General features: G+C 32.5%; 1 protein-coding gene across 1 annotated transcript in view; it reads right to left on the bottom strand.

Annotated features, from left to right (window-relative positions):
• LOC127738590 (receptor-type tyrosine-protein phosphatase alpha-like) overlaps window positions 1–18,050 on the bottom strand; it is an 86,551-nt gene that overhangs the window by 16,383 nt on the left and 52,118 nt on the right. Inside the window, exons 13-18 of the mRNA XM_052249912.1 lie at window positions 13,543–13,613; window positions 13,212–13,248; window positions 12,483–12,580; window positions 11,093–11,224; window positions 10,296–10,435; window positions 9,980–10,115 (exon numbers count right to left, since the gene is read on the bottom strand). Of these exons, the coding sequence (XP_052105872.1) occupies window positions 9,980–10,115; window positions 10,296–10,435; window positions 11,093–11,224; window positions 12,483–12,580; window positions 13,212–13,248; window positions 13,543–13,613 (614 nt within the window). The remainder of the gene's footprint in view (window positions 1–9,979; window positions 10,116–10,295; window positions 10,436–11,092; window positions 11,225–12,482; window positions 12,581–13,211; window positions 13,249–13,542; window positions 13,614–18,050) is intronic.

The raw sequence follows: 18,050 nt of genomic DNA, 5'->3' as shown, positions 1-18,050 counted from the left end.
GGAAATTTTATCCAGAAGACACATGCAAAGTTAGTATATAGTCTAAATTAATGAATTATAATGACAAATATAGAAAAATAAAACTGTCTGTCAAAATGGTCCTCGTTATGATCAGTATCCGAGAAAAATCAAGGATTAAAAGTACACCTTTTTTATAAAACTACAAAAGGCAGATTGCTCATCGAAATTTCAAAGAAATGAACATGTAAACAAAAATTTTGAATGCATATATAAATAAGAAGATGTGGTATGAGTGCCTATGAGACAACTCTCCATCTAAGTCACAATGTATAAAAAGTTCAAAATTATAGGTCAAAGTACGGCCTACAACACGAAGCCTTGGCTCACACCGAACAGCAAGCTATACAGGAACCCAAAATGAATAGTGTAAAAAAATTCAAACAGGAAAACCAACGATCTAATCTATATAAAACGAGAAACGAGAAAAACCTATGAACCACACCAACACACGACAACCACTGAACAACAGGCTCTTGACTTAGGACAGGTTCATAAAAATGCAGCGAGTTTAAACGTTTTAACAGGCGCCAACCTTCATCCTAACCTGAGACAGTAGTGCAACATTACAACATAAAAATACACACTAAAAGAATCAATTGAAATGGCTTAACTTGATCAACAAGACATTTGAACAAAAACAAGTAAACATACACTGAACGAATAAGTTTGATCAATGACAAAATATGAATATAATATTAAAACGTAGTGCCTATATAACATAGACGTTACAGGTAGTAATAAAAAAAGATGAGAAAGAGTGTCAATAAGACAACTCTTACCTGGGACAAAATAGCGTTAGATAAAGCAAAGTACGCAGGTAAATTTAAATATGATAATTTTGTTGTAAGGAGTACGAAAGTAAACATTTTTTACATTGGTGGCCTTCGGCTGTTGTCTGCTCTATGGTCGGGTTGTTGTCTCTTTGACACATTTCCCATTTCCATTTTCAATTTTGCGCCTGCTATCTTTTTAATAGCTACATTCGACGGAAGCAGACGGATATATTTTGGTATTTTCAAAAAATTCAGGATTCAGATTGTTTAAGTTTTTCTACTTCTTTTCCAATACCGGAACTCAGGTGGTAAATTTAGAATTAGTCTCCCGTATGAATCGCGGGATGTTTTATTTAGATATAAATGTTTCAGAGCAAATTAAATTTCAATTTATTGCTTATTTTACATGTTTGTATATTTTGTCTAGTCCGGAGGTATCGATCGGCGTCTTGTATTAATGATAATTGAGCTACTTGAAGTTTCTTTATGTAAGTTACATAGAAATCTATAAGTGTTTATGGTATTTCATCAACGAGATATCAGCCCTTGACACCGATCTGCAAAAAATTTCAATCCGGCGGTTACAGCTTCTTGTTAATTAATCATTATGCATGCTCGACATACATCTAATTATTATTTTGTTACGTTCATTTATTATAATAATTTTATTTATTTATTTATTCATTTATTTTATTGTTTCCTTCATGTTTGTATATCACCACTTAATTAGTTAATATTACGAAGCATCGTTATAGACAATATATAATATAGTATATTTAATACAACGATTGTAGTCTGTCTGTTTTTATAACATGTTTCATTTTAAGAGATTTTCATTATCATAATAGATGTGATTTAATTAACGTTTAATATTCTGGTAATTATCCCTGTGTATGCTTACGTTATAACCTCGTGTGCTCTGTTGTTAGTAGCTTATCATTCGGCACAGGTTGTTTAATCAGCCTCTTGGCACGTGTAACCTAGATTAGGTTTTTTGTTATTGTATGCTGACCGACATTTGTGTATAGTAAACCAAATATTTTATTTATGACATTGAAAGGTTAACGTACTTGGTTATAGGCGTCAATGAACTTTTTGTGGTCGCTTTGTAATAAATACTTTAATTATAGTATAAAGCAATATTGTTTGTTTGTTCAATTATATTCTTTTAGTTTTAGATAAGATGAACACAAGAGGGTCAAGGAAAAAGCGTAAAGCAGCTACAAAAACAACAACATTAGAAGCTACTACCCGACAAGAGGAAACACAGCCTCCAATAGTACCAGATCCAGTCCCTAACCATCCCTCAACTTCAGGAGGTGTAGCAGTAATGGACCCTACATCAGTTGTTACAAATCGACCAGGTAATGTAATTAGTGAAGATCATCTAATGTTCATGCAAAAACACCTACCTACTCGCCTAGCCTTGACGATGACATAAAATTACATGTCAGTCAGAATTTAAGACAAAAAATTCAAACGGGCGAGTATGTCGATTTGGCTCTTTTATTGCATAACTCAGTCATTGATAAAGACAAGCAAAAAGTCACTTATGAGCAAGGGCAACTTGTCATAATTCCAGTTTTGCCCCAAACAAAGATCACAAACATCGAAACTTGGTCCGATGCCTTTCTAATTTTTATGAGTATATATTGTTCTGTGCATCCCCATAAATTCCGAGAACTTGTAAAGTACATGACTTCTGTTCGAAAAGGTGCCAGACGTCATGGAGGTATCGGATGGAAATACTATGATGAGCAGTACCGCTTGAAAAAAGCTTGAGACCCAAGTGGGTCGTGGGAAAAAATTAGATTCGGAATACTGGATGTGGTATATGCAGTCCGCATCGGTTCAACCGGAGGGCCAAGCCACAAATCATGCCTCAAACAATCGTACTTTTTACACAAACCAAACGGCTACTACATTAAGATGTTACTGTTTTAATTTCGACGGCATATGTAACAAGCATTATTGTATCTACAATCATTCTTGCTTGCGTTGTGGTCTGCATAATCCAATTATAAGTTGTGTTAAGCAAAACCAGTTTCATGGGCAAGTGTCCAGTCAAACTAGGACTGAACCTAGATTCAGTGGTCCAAGATTCACTAGACCAAGGTCTAATTTTCGTTCCCCAAGACCAAATTATCAACCTCAAAGACCAAATGGACGCTTTATGGGAATTAGGCAGAACACCTATCAAGGTTGATTGTTTAGAAAAATACTTAAAATATTACCCAGACTCAAAAATTTCTTTATTGTTATTGGATGGTTTCATAAATGGTTTTAGTCTTCAATATTCCGGTCCTCGAACTCCTTTTATTTCAAAAAATCTCAAATCAGCTGAACTGCTTAAGACAGAAACGCACTCGAAATTAAATAAAGAAATTGCTTTAGGTAGAATGTGTGGTCCTTTTAAAATAATGCCTATATCAACCTTGCGCACTTCACCAATTGGATTGGTAAATAAATCTGATGGGAGTTTTAGGCTTATAATGCACTTGTCTTTTCCAAACGGTTGTAGTGTCAATGACTTTGTCAATCCCAATGAAACATCTGTAAAGTACACATCCTTTGATGAAGTAATCGACATGGTGTCATCTCTCGGCAAGGGGGCCAGACTTGGGGTTCAGGACATAAAGTCCGCTTTTCGTCTTTTGCCTATTTCTCCAGGTGATTTCGATTTACTTGGAATATATTTTGATGGTAATTTTTATGTGGAAAATCCCTTCCATTCGGTTGTTCTATTGCTTGCACCTTGTTTGAAAAATTCTCTACATTCCTGCATTGGTTGGTTGTTTCATTTGCTGGTAAGCATTCAGTTAAGCATTATTTAGATGATTTCATATTCGGCGGTTCTGCAAATTCGGATGACTGCTTGGTTTTAATGAACACCTTTACTGAACTTTGTAATGAGTTAGGCGTGCCTATAGCCGAGGACAAAACAATACATCCTACTACAAGATTAACTTTTCTTGGCTTAGAAATAGACACAGTTAACATGGTCGTTCGTATTCCAGTGACCAAGCTTATTAAATTACTTTCTCAACTTCAACCAATGACAATAAAACGGAAGATTAGATTTAAGGATTTTGAGTCGCTAGTTGGGTTATTAGCTTTTTGTTCACGTGCTGTGCCATCCTCTAGAGCATTTTTGCGGAGATTTTATGATGTTATTGCATCATTTAGGGTCAAGAAACCATTTTTCTCAGTCGAATTACCTCTGAAATTCGAGAGGACGTCATGGTATGGTTAGAATTATTAAAATCTTTTAATGGAGATTCTTATATTATTGGTCTGAATTGGACAGATGATGATATTTTGCAACTATTTACTGATAGTGCAGGCAATGCTGAACTTGGTTGTGGATCTTACTTTAACGAAAAATGGGTACAGTTAAAATGGTCAGATTCGTGGGTAGGATTAAACATTTTACAAGACGTATACTTAACAACAAAATTATTTTCATTTACCTGTTTATAATATGACGCAGGTTTCTTCAAAAGTGATGATTTTCTAAAAATTGTTTGTTATTTCACAATGATATCATACTTTAACTTTGTTTAAACCTGTTTATTAACTCTTGACTTTAATTATTTATCCCTTGTAATTTTTTATTAACTGTGTATTTGCATTCAGGTGTCACAGGTCAAATTTATTCGTTCATTGTGTGTTAATTTACGTTTTTTGATTGAGTTAAGCCTTCCAATTGATATTTTATAGTGTGTTTTTCTATTTTGTGATGTTATACTATTGTTTCAGGGAGAAGGTTTGGTACCATTAAAACGTTTAATCCCGCTGCAAATGTTTGCACCTGTCCTAAGTCAGGAATCTGATTACAGTAGTTGTCGTCTGTTTATGTAGTTCATACGTGTTTCTCGTTTTTTTATAGATTAGACCGTTGGTTTTTCCATTTGAATGGTTTTACACTAGTAATTTTTTGGGGTTCTTTATAGCTTGCTGTTCGGTGTGAGCCAATACTCCGTGTTGAAGGCCGTACCTTGACCTATAATGGTTTACTTTTATTAATTGTAACTTGGATGGAGAGTTGTCTCATTGGCACTCATACCACATCTTCCTATATCTATAACATTTTTGGAACTCGTTCCTATACTTCTAGCACTTTGTATATGGGCTCCTCTTTTGAAAAATAGTAAGATTTTGTTTCGTACAGACAACATCGCGTTGGTTGATATAACAAGAGAACATCAAACTCAAAACGGGTAATGTCAATAATTCGACCATTCGTGTTGCGTACCATGCATTACAACATTCAGTTCAAGGCAAAACATATTGTAGGTGCCAAAAATAATATAGCTGACGCTCTCTCTTGCTTTCAGTTAGACAAGTTCAGAAGGTTAGCACCATTGGCGGAGGATTCACCGGAAATAGTCCCTCGGGAGTTCATAGACCTGATCTCCAAACTGAAATTGACCGACTAATTGTATCAGCAGTCGCACCTAATACGGCAAAGGTTTACCAACAAGCTTTACGGTCATTTAATGATTTTAGGGCCTTATTCAAATTCGAAGATCTATGGCCTATTCCATTACATCACATAACTAACTATATTGCCTATATGTCATTCACTGGAACTGCGGCCTCAACTGTCAAATCGTATATCTCTGGGTTGAGTTTTTTCAGTAAGATTAACAATTATACTGACTGCTTGAATGCTTTTGTTGTCAGAAAGCTACTCGAAAGAATGAAGCGTTCACAGCGTCGACCAAAGGATGCTAGGTTACCCATAACGCGTGATTTATTGACAAAAATTTATAACGTTCTACCTGCTGTTTATCATAATGATTTTGAAACTAAACTCTTCCAAGCTTCGTTTTCCTTGGCCTTTTTTGGTTTCCTTAGAGTTGGCGAACTAACCGCTGACCAAAAACACGCATCAACCCAATCCCATGCACTTGATTATAAAGACATTAAGATAAATCTATCCAGTATTGAAATCCGCTTACGTTCATCTAAGACTGACAAGTGCTGTACAGGAATTACAACTGTTATTGATGATAGGCCTGGTGATGTTTGTGCAGTTTTCGCTTCACGTAATTACTTAAAAATAAGACCAAATATCGCTGGTCAACTGTTTTGTCATTTTGATGGAACCCCTATCACTAGATACCAATTTTCGGGAGTCCTAAAAAAGTCACTGAATATTTTGGGTTTAAGTTATGCAAAATATAGTTCTCATTCATTCAGGATAGGTGCTGCCACAAGCGCTGCCATGAATGGCTTATCTGATTCTGAAATTCAGGCCATGGGTAGGTGGAAATCTGATTCATTTCGTTCATATATTCGAATACAACAATGTCTATAACTGTTGGATTTATTTATAATTTTGTGTAATGAACTTGCAATCACTTTAGTGGGACTAACCGCTATTTAAGAATTGCAGGTTCACCAATTACAATTTGGATTGTTGGTTCCTCCTTGGTGAAAAATGCATTTGTAGAAGCTAGAACAAGACCAGGTGGCATTAATCTTGAACTAGATCAAAATGGTGTTCGGCTGTGGTGGTTGGGAAAAAGCGGAATGAGGCTTAATGAACAACTAAATAGGATCAAACTGATGCTTAGATATGAGGAACCCCCAACTTATCTAGTATTACACATAGGGGGAAATGATTTAGGAGAAATTAAGACAGGAGTGTTACGTAATTATTTGAAGAAAGTTTCAGAACTTTTACTGAATAGCACATTGGTATGGTCACAAATTTTGCCAAGACTCACTTGGCGTTACTCCGCTGATACTGAAGCAATGGATAGATCCAGGCAGTTAACCCATTTTTCTGACGTCAGTCTATTGTTCTTACTGTAGATTATTTTTCAAGAATCCACTGACCACAGTATTAACTTAAGAGAACTTATATTATAACTTTAAACGTTTAACTTACGATCTTTTATCATCTCAAAAACGAATGGAGTGTGTAGGATTCGAACCCGCGCTTATTTTCTTCATAATCAATAGTCTTCAGTCTGTGCATGATACCTCTAGACCACGATGGCTGACGACAATTATTATATGAATAGTGCTCTTAAAGCGCTTTATTGTAAATACATGTCATTTAACTGTATTTCTGTCTCATTGATAATTCGCTTTTGTAATCTAATGAAATATATATATCTTGGTTTGTTCATGATTATTGAATTAGTTTTGGGTTAAAACTACTTCTTTGACAGTAAAAACAGAAACAAAATCATCGCCATTATATGAAAATGAAATATATAATACTTCTACATGTTCTTGGATTACAACAATATTTTGGTCCAGAAAAAAATTACAATGAAAAAAAATTCACTCCGGATACAAGGTTCGAACTTTGCACTGTTAATATCACTGTTATGACATTCGTTACCAACGACTAGACGATCACAGCTATGAACAGCTTGATGGTAAATTCATGAAATCAACATTATTTTTCATTGTACATCCGTAGCAAGAGCAATTCTGATGGGGATTCAGAATGCGTACCACAGATAAAACTAGTTTATTGACCGGTGAACGATATATGCCAAATGTGTTAACGTTAAAATAATCTTAACTTAATGAAACGGAAACAGTTTAAGCATAATCTAAATATAATTGTTCAATTTAAATCATAAGCACATAATTTTACTTTAGGAAAGCAACATGAATTTGAGCATTATGGTATGGAAATTTTAGTGCATCAACGCTTATAATGTTTATTTGACTGTGAACGGCTTAACGGTGTTTAGTCTTCAAAATACAAAATCATCCTGATAAATATTATATATATAAATTTTGAAGGTTCTGAATTTTGGTAATTAAAATTCTTTAACTTTTCAAAACAAGATAAATAAATTCTGAATATTAGTATATGTCTTTTTTGAATAAATTAAATATACCAAAATCTATTCAATTAAAATATTTTGTAATGATTAAACATTAAATGAAATATGTATAAACAAAAATAAAATTTGGTGTTAAAAAGGGGAGCTAACACCCAATTTAAGTTATCTTAAACTTATGTTAACTTGTCAAATGTCTAAATATAGATGCAAACCGTGTGGATATAATCATTTCCAGCTATTATAGAATAAAAAAGACAAAATACGAAACTACTTTTATAAAATATCGTTGATTCATTGTCAAAACGTAAAACAGACAGTCGTTTTGCTAGAAATGGGTTAAGCTAGAGAATTGATAAGAAGTAGTGGATTCGGAAACGATAATCAACTTGCGAATAAAGTCGCTCGTTGATAATCGTTTACGAATCCACTACTTCTTATCAATTCTCTACTACAGAATAAACAGCTCGCTAGCAAGTTGTATCATTCGCCAAGGGGGACATTACATACGATACCCCGATATATCTCCTAATTCTACATTTATATGTCAAGATGGTGTACATTTGACTGATATTGGTAATAACATTTTTCTAAACACAGTTCAGGGCGCTTTAGAGGCCTTCCTTGTCTACTCGCCACATACTTTTTCCCGAATGTAAATCATGAATTTGTATGATATTCATTTGAATTCAGTTTTTATTAAATATTTATAGCTCTTATATATCTTATATGATTATTGTATTTCGCACACAGCTTTTACGCAGCTCTATCCGCTTTGAATGGCGGTTGACCCGTCAGTCATTTATGACTGCCTTGGTCAATTTGGCACATTTCACTGCGTTTACTTTAACTATGCGTCATTTTGTCGCATATTTCATTTAGCATCCAGAACATTTGATATTGGGGGTCTCTGTATCCTTGGACCCACCACACAAAAAATTATGAATCTCTGTATTCCAGGATTCATTTTATTTTATTGGATGCTTCATTAATTGTAAATATTTAGTTATCTAGTTAGTTATCTAGTTATCTTTTTGCAGTGTGCCAATATGAAAGGCGACTACGTTCATTTATCTATCTATCTAATTATCTATCTGATATATATATATATATATATATCTTAACTGTTTATCTAGTTATATGGATTTATAATTGTGTAGTTTGTAACAAAGCTGTGGCCAAATACTGCCAAAATGTGTTTCTGTTCTTTGCGCATCAATAATAATAGGTTCCTGATGTTAATTTTGTTTTAATTTAATCAGCAACTTTGCAAAAATGGTAATATTTGTAAAAATTTGATATTTCGGGTCGTGAAAGATCGTTTACCGCTATTGATGATCGTGAAAAGATGTTGTCGCTTATTTGTTGTGCAAAAATCCTTGAAAACGATCAATTCATTCTTAAACACGTGATAATTCATATTTGTAAATGGTATTGCAAAAGATTGGATTTGCATGACTTATTCCACTTCACTTTTGTTTGTGAAAAGGGCTATGATGGCTCAATGCCATTGGATCTGATTATTTGCTAATACTACACAGACTAGTTGACCTGTAACAATATAAGTCCGTCTGTCCGTCCTGCATAATTTGATGTCGTATGAAAAGTAAAGATTGTCTCGTCTGATTTCCATTGATTTTTTATGCAAAGTCATATCTATAAACGAAGATCCTTGTTAGTTTTTTTTTTAAATTTTGTTTTAATAAACAGCAGGAAAACAACTGTCATATTCATGACTTGGCACATATGACAGATATTTTCCTATAATTGCTAACATCAAATTTCATTTGTTGATAATTGTCCTTTTGGGAATAATACCACATCTCCTTATTTAGTATTCAGTACATATACAGGTTCTACGAAATTTTGGACTGATGATATATTCAGCTTATAAAACTGTTGATGAATAGTATATGTATTTAGAAACTGAGTCATTCTGCATCATGATATAATCAATTGTTAATTTTAGGGAACAGTTTTGACAAATACTGCTGGATCGGAGATGCTCATGACGCTCCTGACTCACAAGGTGTACGTATATCAAACAGACAGACACGTGATTCGTAATGATTTAGGGAATATTATGCATGTACCACATTACAGAAAAATTTGAAGTCAGAATTTTGACTGAAACGACTTTCTGATCTATGCAGTGTTGATGACGTTAAAACACGGTATCCCAATGAAATTATGAAAAACAATATAATTACAATAGTAATAATGATAATAATATTTAAAAGATAATTATAAATATCATAAGCAACGACAAAAAAAGAAAAGATGTTATATGCAATAAAATATAAACGGAATTAATTTGATTTTTGTTATTCACACTCTTTTGCAATTTACTTATAAGGCTTTTAAACTTACCACAGTCTGGATCATATTCATTCTGTCTTGTCTCATCATATGTGTGTATTCCATTATATTAACAAACCCTGTAGTTTTGCCGTGTTCATATAATGCGTCCAGTGCTAAAAATGTTCCAGTTCTGCCAATCCCAGCACTGAATAGATATGCAAAAGAAGGTGCAAAATTTTAAAAACAAAAGTTGACAATGATGACGATGATGTGTAAAAGGAAGACGAAAAAGACCAATTATGTTAATGCGGAATTAAATAGAAATTAGAAGGTTTCCTGGTAAAGATAATTAATGTAGATTTATTTGACAGAGAAAATTGCAAACCTGCAGTGAACTACCATCGGTCCAGATAAACTAGTTGGCACTGACTTCACTTTGCGGTAGAAATTCACTAAATTTGTTTTGTCCGGCACATCATGATCTGGCCACTTTGTAAAGTGAAAATGATGAACTGTTCTGTCGGTCTACAATTATTTGAATCAGTTTAATATAATTATTTTTACAATTTCTATAAAAAATCTAAATTATGTTAAAATTCACATATACGTTTAAGTTACAGGTACGTAAAGTACAATGGAACAAGATTGTTTTGAAGAATTGATTTCAGATGTAAGTCTGGATTATGACATATATATATAAATAAAGGCAATAGTAGTATACCGCTGTTCGAAACTTATAAATCAATAGAGATAAAAACAAATCCGGGTTACAAACTAAAACTGAGGGAAACGCATCAAATATAAGAGGAGAACAACGACACAACAAAAACACAACATTAAAATGTAACACACACAGAAACGAACTTCAGTTAAAAGACTTATAAAGATACTTGATCCAGCAGTCTTGATTCGAACGCACTAGTGAGTCATTTAGGCGAAACGCGCGCTTGGCGTATCAAATTATAAGCCTGGTATCTTTGATAAATTTTTAAACGCTCGACTTTGAAAGTACCACAATAAACTGTGCAATCATCTTAAAGTCAACTTAAGGCCTGGCAATGATGACAACATTACTTTTCTTAAATATCTGCTGCTAAACTTATCATAGAAAATACAAATATGCACACATAGTCATTCCGGGTTCAATCGTTTAACAACATAAAACAAACAAGAAATACTTACATTTCCACACGATAATTGTATACAGCGATAAGTGTATACAGTATTTTCTGTTTCCTCCAACATTTTAAGTGTAAATTTGCCAATTAAAACTTGTTTATGTGTTGATTCGGGCCAATATTGTTCACACTTTTTCTAAAATACAACTTACATTATATTATATATGCACTGTTTATTGTTTTTCTAGGTAAAGTGATCATAAAATTTCTGTCTTTGACTTTTATTATACCTTAACATTTGACATCTTTTTGTAGCGCTTACAGTATTCCTATATTTGATATCATTGTGTATTGCAAATAATATTCCTTTATTTGATACATTTTGTATTGCTCATAATATTCCTATATTTGATATCTTTTTATATTGGTAATAATGATCCTATATTTGATATAATACGTATTGCCCATAAAATTTCTATATTTGATATCATTGCGTGTTGCTCATAATATTCTATATGTGATATCTTTGTATATTGCCCATAATATTCTATATTTGATATCTTTTTGTTTTGTTCCTAATGTTCCTATATTTAATATAATGCGTATTGCCCATAATATTTCTATATGTGATATCATTGTGTTTTGCTTATACTATTCTCTATTTGATATCATTGTATATTGTCCATAATATTCCATATTTGATATCATACCATTATAGCCTATGTATGAGGTCGAAATATCCTCGTACCGACCTCATCCAAAGGTTATAATTGTTATATTATTATTGTATTGTCAATATGCCAGAAATAAAAAAGAAATTCACTTGATTGATTGGTATGATTGTGTCACAAAGTTAGGGGTTTTTTCTGATATTTTAATAATAACTATGCAATTTAACTATTCTATTGGCCGTTTTTACCCTTAAAATACAGTTGAACATGTGACCCATTTCAAACAAAAAATTAAATTAGTTAGATTATACAAAATAATGATATCATTATGCATTGCTCATTATATTTCTTTATTTAGTATCATTGTGTCGCTTGCTTATTCAAATTTAACAAAAACTTTAGTGATCCAATATTACCCAACTTTTATGATAAGAAAAATATAATACATGTTATCCAAAATATGTCTAAATGAGATGTCTAAATGTTTGTTATCGTTATTATGATTTTTTTTAATGAAACTTAAACCTTACCAGCTACTTATTTTCCTTTGTTACAACTCTCGCTAGTGTATCACCATGAACATTTGTAGAGGTTATTTGTGAATATCAAAAAGCCTGTCTTATGTCAGGGATATTTTGTTGTAGTAGTTTACCTTCCTCATTTAGCAATCTAAATGATGAACAGCAACAGCGAATGAATCTTTTTCTGGTATACCATTTCAATGTGGCTTGTTCTTACTTTCGACAATTGTGCTCTGCTATAAACATAAAGAATTATACATACCTTTTCACCTTCCACTAGTTTTGTGACCATTATAATTCTTTCCACGTTTTCTTGCCAAATCATTTGCCAAAAATCACTTAAGGTTATTTTCTTAGGTCCTAAAGATATCAAATGAAAAGACAAATGTTATGTACCGAAACTTTTTTTTAACTAACTATGCAATACAACCCACCTGCTACTTTTAGATTTTTAATTCTAAACAAGAATTATATTAAAAATTATAAAGCATTGTATCAGATAATTGATTAACTTACAAATTCTTTCAATATTGTCTTTAAATGTCCATGCAATAAAAAAGGGAAAGATTTTTTTCATAATAAATATAAACTTAAAAATATTAGCGATAGACCTCAATCAAAAAACAAGACAAAACACAACAAAACAAGAATATATTTCCATAGGACACCATGTTCTGCTTACACTATCACATTTCAATATCCATGAAACCTCAAAATCTGGGTCAAAATCCAGATTCGACATATTTTCTTTTCTACACTCACATCATAATTAACACGTTTACTGAATTTCAAGTTGATGTGATCCCAATTTCATGTTAAACTACATTTAATCACATGACAAGGACAGACGGAAAAATGGACACTTACGCCGAAAACATATTTGTAGATTGTTTATTAGTTTCTTTTACTATTCCAGAGAGGTATGTATTTCAAAATTAGATATTAGCCCATCGGGTTCATTTAGGTATCACATATATCAAAAGTAAAATACCTTGTGTTGCAATATATGCATTGTCTTTGCTGTAGCTCTGTAAATAAAAAGTAATAAGTAAGTATTATAAATTGTATTTCCTTTCTCTGTAGGCATAAAAATTGGTTTGGTTTTAATGTTTACCGTATCTTTTGAAGAATAAAAAACAACGAAATGCAAATTTATTTATAAATTCTACTAATTGAATAATTATTTTACATGTGTAATTTTAAAATAATTTAACTTTGAAAAATGATTTCAAAAACATTTTGATCTTTATGTACTGAAGTAACTTTAATGAATGCAACTGTGGGTGATATTCATATAATACTCTGTAGTTAATAAAACTTACCTTAATATGATTGGCATTGATGTAGTCTGTGCTGTTATTATACGTTTCTAGCTTAACTCTTGAATGGTCGTCTATACAGTAAATGTTAAAAAAAAAATGGAAATAAACCTTTTGTTTTTTGTTTTTGAAGTTTTTCACATTTTGTTTTGTCATCCTGGAGCCTATTATAGCTTACTATACGGTACGGAGTTTTCTCTTTGTCACCGTATCAGTTTCACGTAGTTGTTTACACAATTTTCATTGGAGACAGTAGACTCATTGGCATCCGTAACCTTATTCTTTTTCTAATAAGTTATTGCATATGAACTGGAAAGGTGGATTTAAGGAAACAACCCCTTTTTCAGTTAAGAAAGAGTTCATTTTATTTTATAAATTTTCCTGATTTTATATCACGCTCAGGGTAAAAATACAAAAATTGTTAAAAAACCTGCTTTTACTTGAAAATCAAATAGTCTCAATAATACATATTAAAGTTTTTAATATTTCAACTATCAACAAAATTTTGAGAAATACAACATAATGTTTGAAAAACCTTAGGGATATTTGATCAAGTTAAGTTAAGATTGGAGGACTTTTTGAAAATGACCCTAAGTATTCGGGAAATTGTCCCTACCACTTTAAAGACAAATCCTTCTATTCAGATCTACCAATAATATCTCCTTTAAATTTTATTTACACTTTGGCCTATGTAAAAGCTTCAAAATAAACCAAAAAAAAATGGGATCACCGACCTCGTTTTCGATTTGAAACGCGCTCTTTTTCGAAGAATTTGAAAATCGTGACTTGTAGTTCTTTGCCATGTAAAATTTTATAAAATCTCCGAATCACTTGAAAATTGCTTCTTTTGTTAACCTTATTGTTTGCAGTAACTACATTATTCGTATTGCCATTTTCTGAAGAACAAGAAATATCGATAATTTGCTATAACAATTTTCCCGCCTTTTTATGGTGCAATTTGGAGGTTAAATATAGTAATTTAAAAAAATTGACCAATGTTTTTTTCATAAAAATTCAATACAATATTCATTTTTATCTATAAAACAAAATAATAATAAAAAAAGTAGGGTCACCGTACTCTAAAAAAAGATATTCAGATATATTGTAAAAAAAAATTGAAATGGCGGGAACAAATTGCGCCAATTCTGAAAGCAGTGTTGTTAACAGTTATTTGTTTAATCGTTGTTATTGTTATGGTTTTACACACAGCATTAAGTTTTCATCACAGAAGTGTTTAAAAGATATATATGTGATGAACTAATACCTCAATGACAGTTTTATTCTGTATTTTTTTTTTTTTGTGCTTTGTGCTTATCTGAAGAGTCGTCTTTTTCAACAGACTGATTTTCCAGTTTGATATTTTGGTGTACGTTTACACCACTTTCTACGTGAATGGGACGGCCACAGCTTGTATGTGCATGTCGTAATTGTTGCCGGTTGTTATTTTGTAATATATGTGATGAACTAATATCTCATGACTGGAGGTATTTTTTTTTTTTTTGGTAATAATTATTTTGGTGCTTTGTGCCGATCTTAAAGTCGTCTTTTTCAACTGATTTTTCCAGTTATTCTTTTGGGTGTGCTATTACACTACTTTGTCTAAAATTATAGCTTACTGTACGGTATGGGTTTTTGCTCATTGTTGAATGCCGTGTGGTTACCTCAAATTATAACACTTCAGTAAAATATCAAAACATGTATTTGTCTCATCGGTAATCATACCACATCTTCTTATTTTTATATCAGCAAGGTGCATTTTGAGGTACTGTAAATGACCAGGACAATTTGGTTGCGTTTATCCTTCAACTGTCAAAACCACAAGGAGGCGATACAACTTGAATTAGATGGAAGTAAAGGAAGTCATACAGCACAGATGAAAATCTATTATTACAACAACCAGAAAGACCATATAAAATATACTAGTACCAACGCTCAGAAGTGATTTTTTTTGTTAACGATCGGCCTTTATCTTGAAAAAAGTAAACAAATTAGTAATTCTAAATGAATGAAAGAAATGCTGCCTTTCTTAGTGAAACAGACAAAATTTAAAAAATAATGTTTAGTTTTATTAATTCAGGTAATCTGAAATCTTTGTAGCTACTCTTTTGCAAGCAGTAACACGAGGTTTTCTGTTGGTATTCTTCTCAGCCAGCACTAGTCTAATGCCATTGTCCGTATCTCGCCTTTTAGCCAATTGCAGTTGAAATAAATCCAGACCACTATCCGATATCTTTTTTGCCATTGCTGTCGAAATCACGCTTCTCTCTGTTAAAGGCTTTAAGGTAACCAGTCTTGCCTTTGATACAATGTTTTGTTTTAAGCATAGAGCACACGAAGTGGTGGTAAATGAGTATGGACTTAACTCAGTGATGCTACACTTAGTAAATTCAACTAACTCTTTCAGCATTTGTACATCAGCGAATGCATTATGGGCACTGTAATTCTTTTTTAAGAAGGTAGAAACAAGCACTTCTTGTTTATGCGATTTCAATTCTGGATACTGAATTCAGAAATGGAAGTGTATCAACGAAACCAAGAACCTTTTCCTCAAACGATGAGTAAAGTTGAAATTTCTGTAAACAGAGAACTAGTTTAGGTGCATCGAAATTTTTTGCCGATCAACATGCATTTTTCTGGTATATTTTCTTGTAACCAAATGATAAAATTCTGTAAACCTTGTTGTGGTGTACATGAATTGACTTTACGGCCATTATAACACAATATGTTGTTACACATAGACAACCCAGTTACCTCAGAGGCATATTTACTTATCACTGAAGAAGGGGTAATATATTGATCAAATACATGTATATCATTTACTGCTGAAATTTGAACGATGTCGCAGTTTAGAGATAATGAAGTTGTTTCAGGATCGAAATAAACACATGGAATAGAGGTCTGGATATTTTGGACTGGATTAAGCTCTTCTATAACCAAAGGATTGGATATAACGTCTGTTTCTTGCATGTTTTGACAAAGCATATCAATTTCTGTTTTGTACGTATCCCCTTCTCTTATCTCTAGAACATTGTTTTCATTTCTATCTACACGTTTTTTATCTAATTTCTTTTTCTTAAATTCTTTGGAATTACAATAGCTCGAATGCAGTTTCCTCTTTCTAATAGGTTGATTGCTTGATTTTTCTGTTACTTTTCCGGGAGATAACCCACATTCTACATTTACAATTGATACATAATTGAAAGACTCAATTTTTTGTCCAACAGTACAATTTACTCGTGCTTCTAAGCTTGACGAAGCAGAATAATGTTTATTTTTTGGTGCCTTTGCTGTCAACATGTTATTGAACGACTCATTCTCCTTTGTAGAAGCACAAGGGACTAGTTTATCTATGTTTTCAACATAATCTTGAAATATTTTGCTTAGCTTAGATTTCAAATCCAGATTTGACAATTGAATGGTTGGAGTATAATTTTCTGGATTTTTTAAATACCTACACCATCGTACATTGCAGTTTTCGTGTTCATTGAAAACATGTGGGACTATGGCAGACAAATCTTTTTGCATTTGTTGTTTATTGTTCTTATTACTGTGAACTGCATACGTAAAACATTTCATGAGATGTGCTATATCATCATTTCTTATGGATTTTTTATATGATGTTGGTAAGACTTAATTTTTTACCAAGGCTATTCTGTACATGCTTAATGTCACTCCATTTAGTGATGTCATGGTCAATATTTTGTCGAATTTTTGACATTGTGGTGGCATCGTCGTCCATTATGAGAGTTGACACCGTACATTTCTTTTCTTCTAATTTTTTAATTAATGAAACACCTACATCAGGTTCCATGCCTTTTGATGTCCCATACCAATTTCTTGGGCAGTCGTGTTGTGCTGCCTCTACTCCCTTGCCTTCCCAATATGAACATGTTCTACAATTCTTTGACCGTATTTCACGTTCCAGCACTTTACCGGTTTCTTTCCCTATAGCCACCCCAACACCTGACATAGAGTCATACTTCCTTCCACTTCCTCTCTTTTGCCAACCCATATCGTACTCGATTTTTATTGGTACATTTTCTGTTTCTTCATTTATGCTGAAAATATACAGGCACAGATTTATCAAAATGAAAACAAACCTTCATAACCTAACTTATTATAAAAAAACAGTGTCATTTATCCGTGGAAATTACTAGTAAATGGTAAGACATTATCTACCTTATTACACATGTGATTGTGACACCTTTTAATAAAGTTATTCAAATGTTCACGTCTCTTACCTTTTTTATTCAAATTTACAGAAGCCGGTTAGTTTCAGGATGTAGATACATAGATGTCATGGCTTAGTAACTCAGTCACTCTAACAAATCATCTAAATCGTTATTGCCATTTAGCTAATCTGTAATCCTGGCTTATTTACTCGCTATGGCAACTTATGTGAATCGATTTAACGGTCTTAGCTAACTTGTCATAACGCATTCGTTTTCTAAACTTACTCCTCATAATAACGACTTGATTATTCGTTATTGTGACTTAGTACCTTTTCATTA

The sequence above is a fragment of the Mytilus californianus genome, unplaced genomic scaffold (assembly GCF_021869535.1).
Source record: "Mytilus californianus isolate M0D057914Y unplaced genomic scaffold, xbMytCali1.0.p SCAF_1, whole genome shotgun sequence".
Lineage (NCBI taxonomy): Eukaryota > Metazoa > Mollusca > Bivalvia > Mytilida > Mytilidae > Mytilus > Mytilus californianus.
Note: the sequence above shows the minus strand (reverse complement) of the source record. Positions and strands in the feature narration are given on the sequence as shown.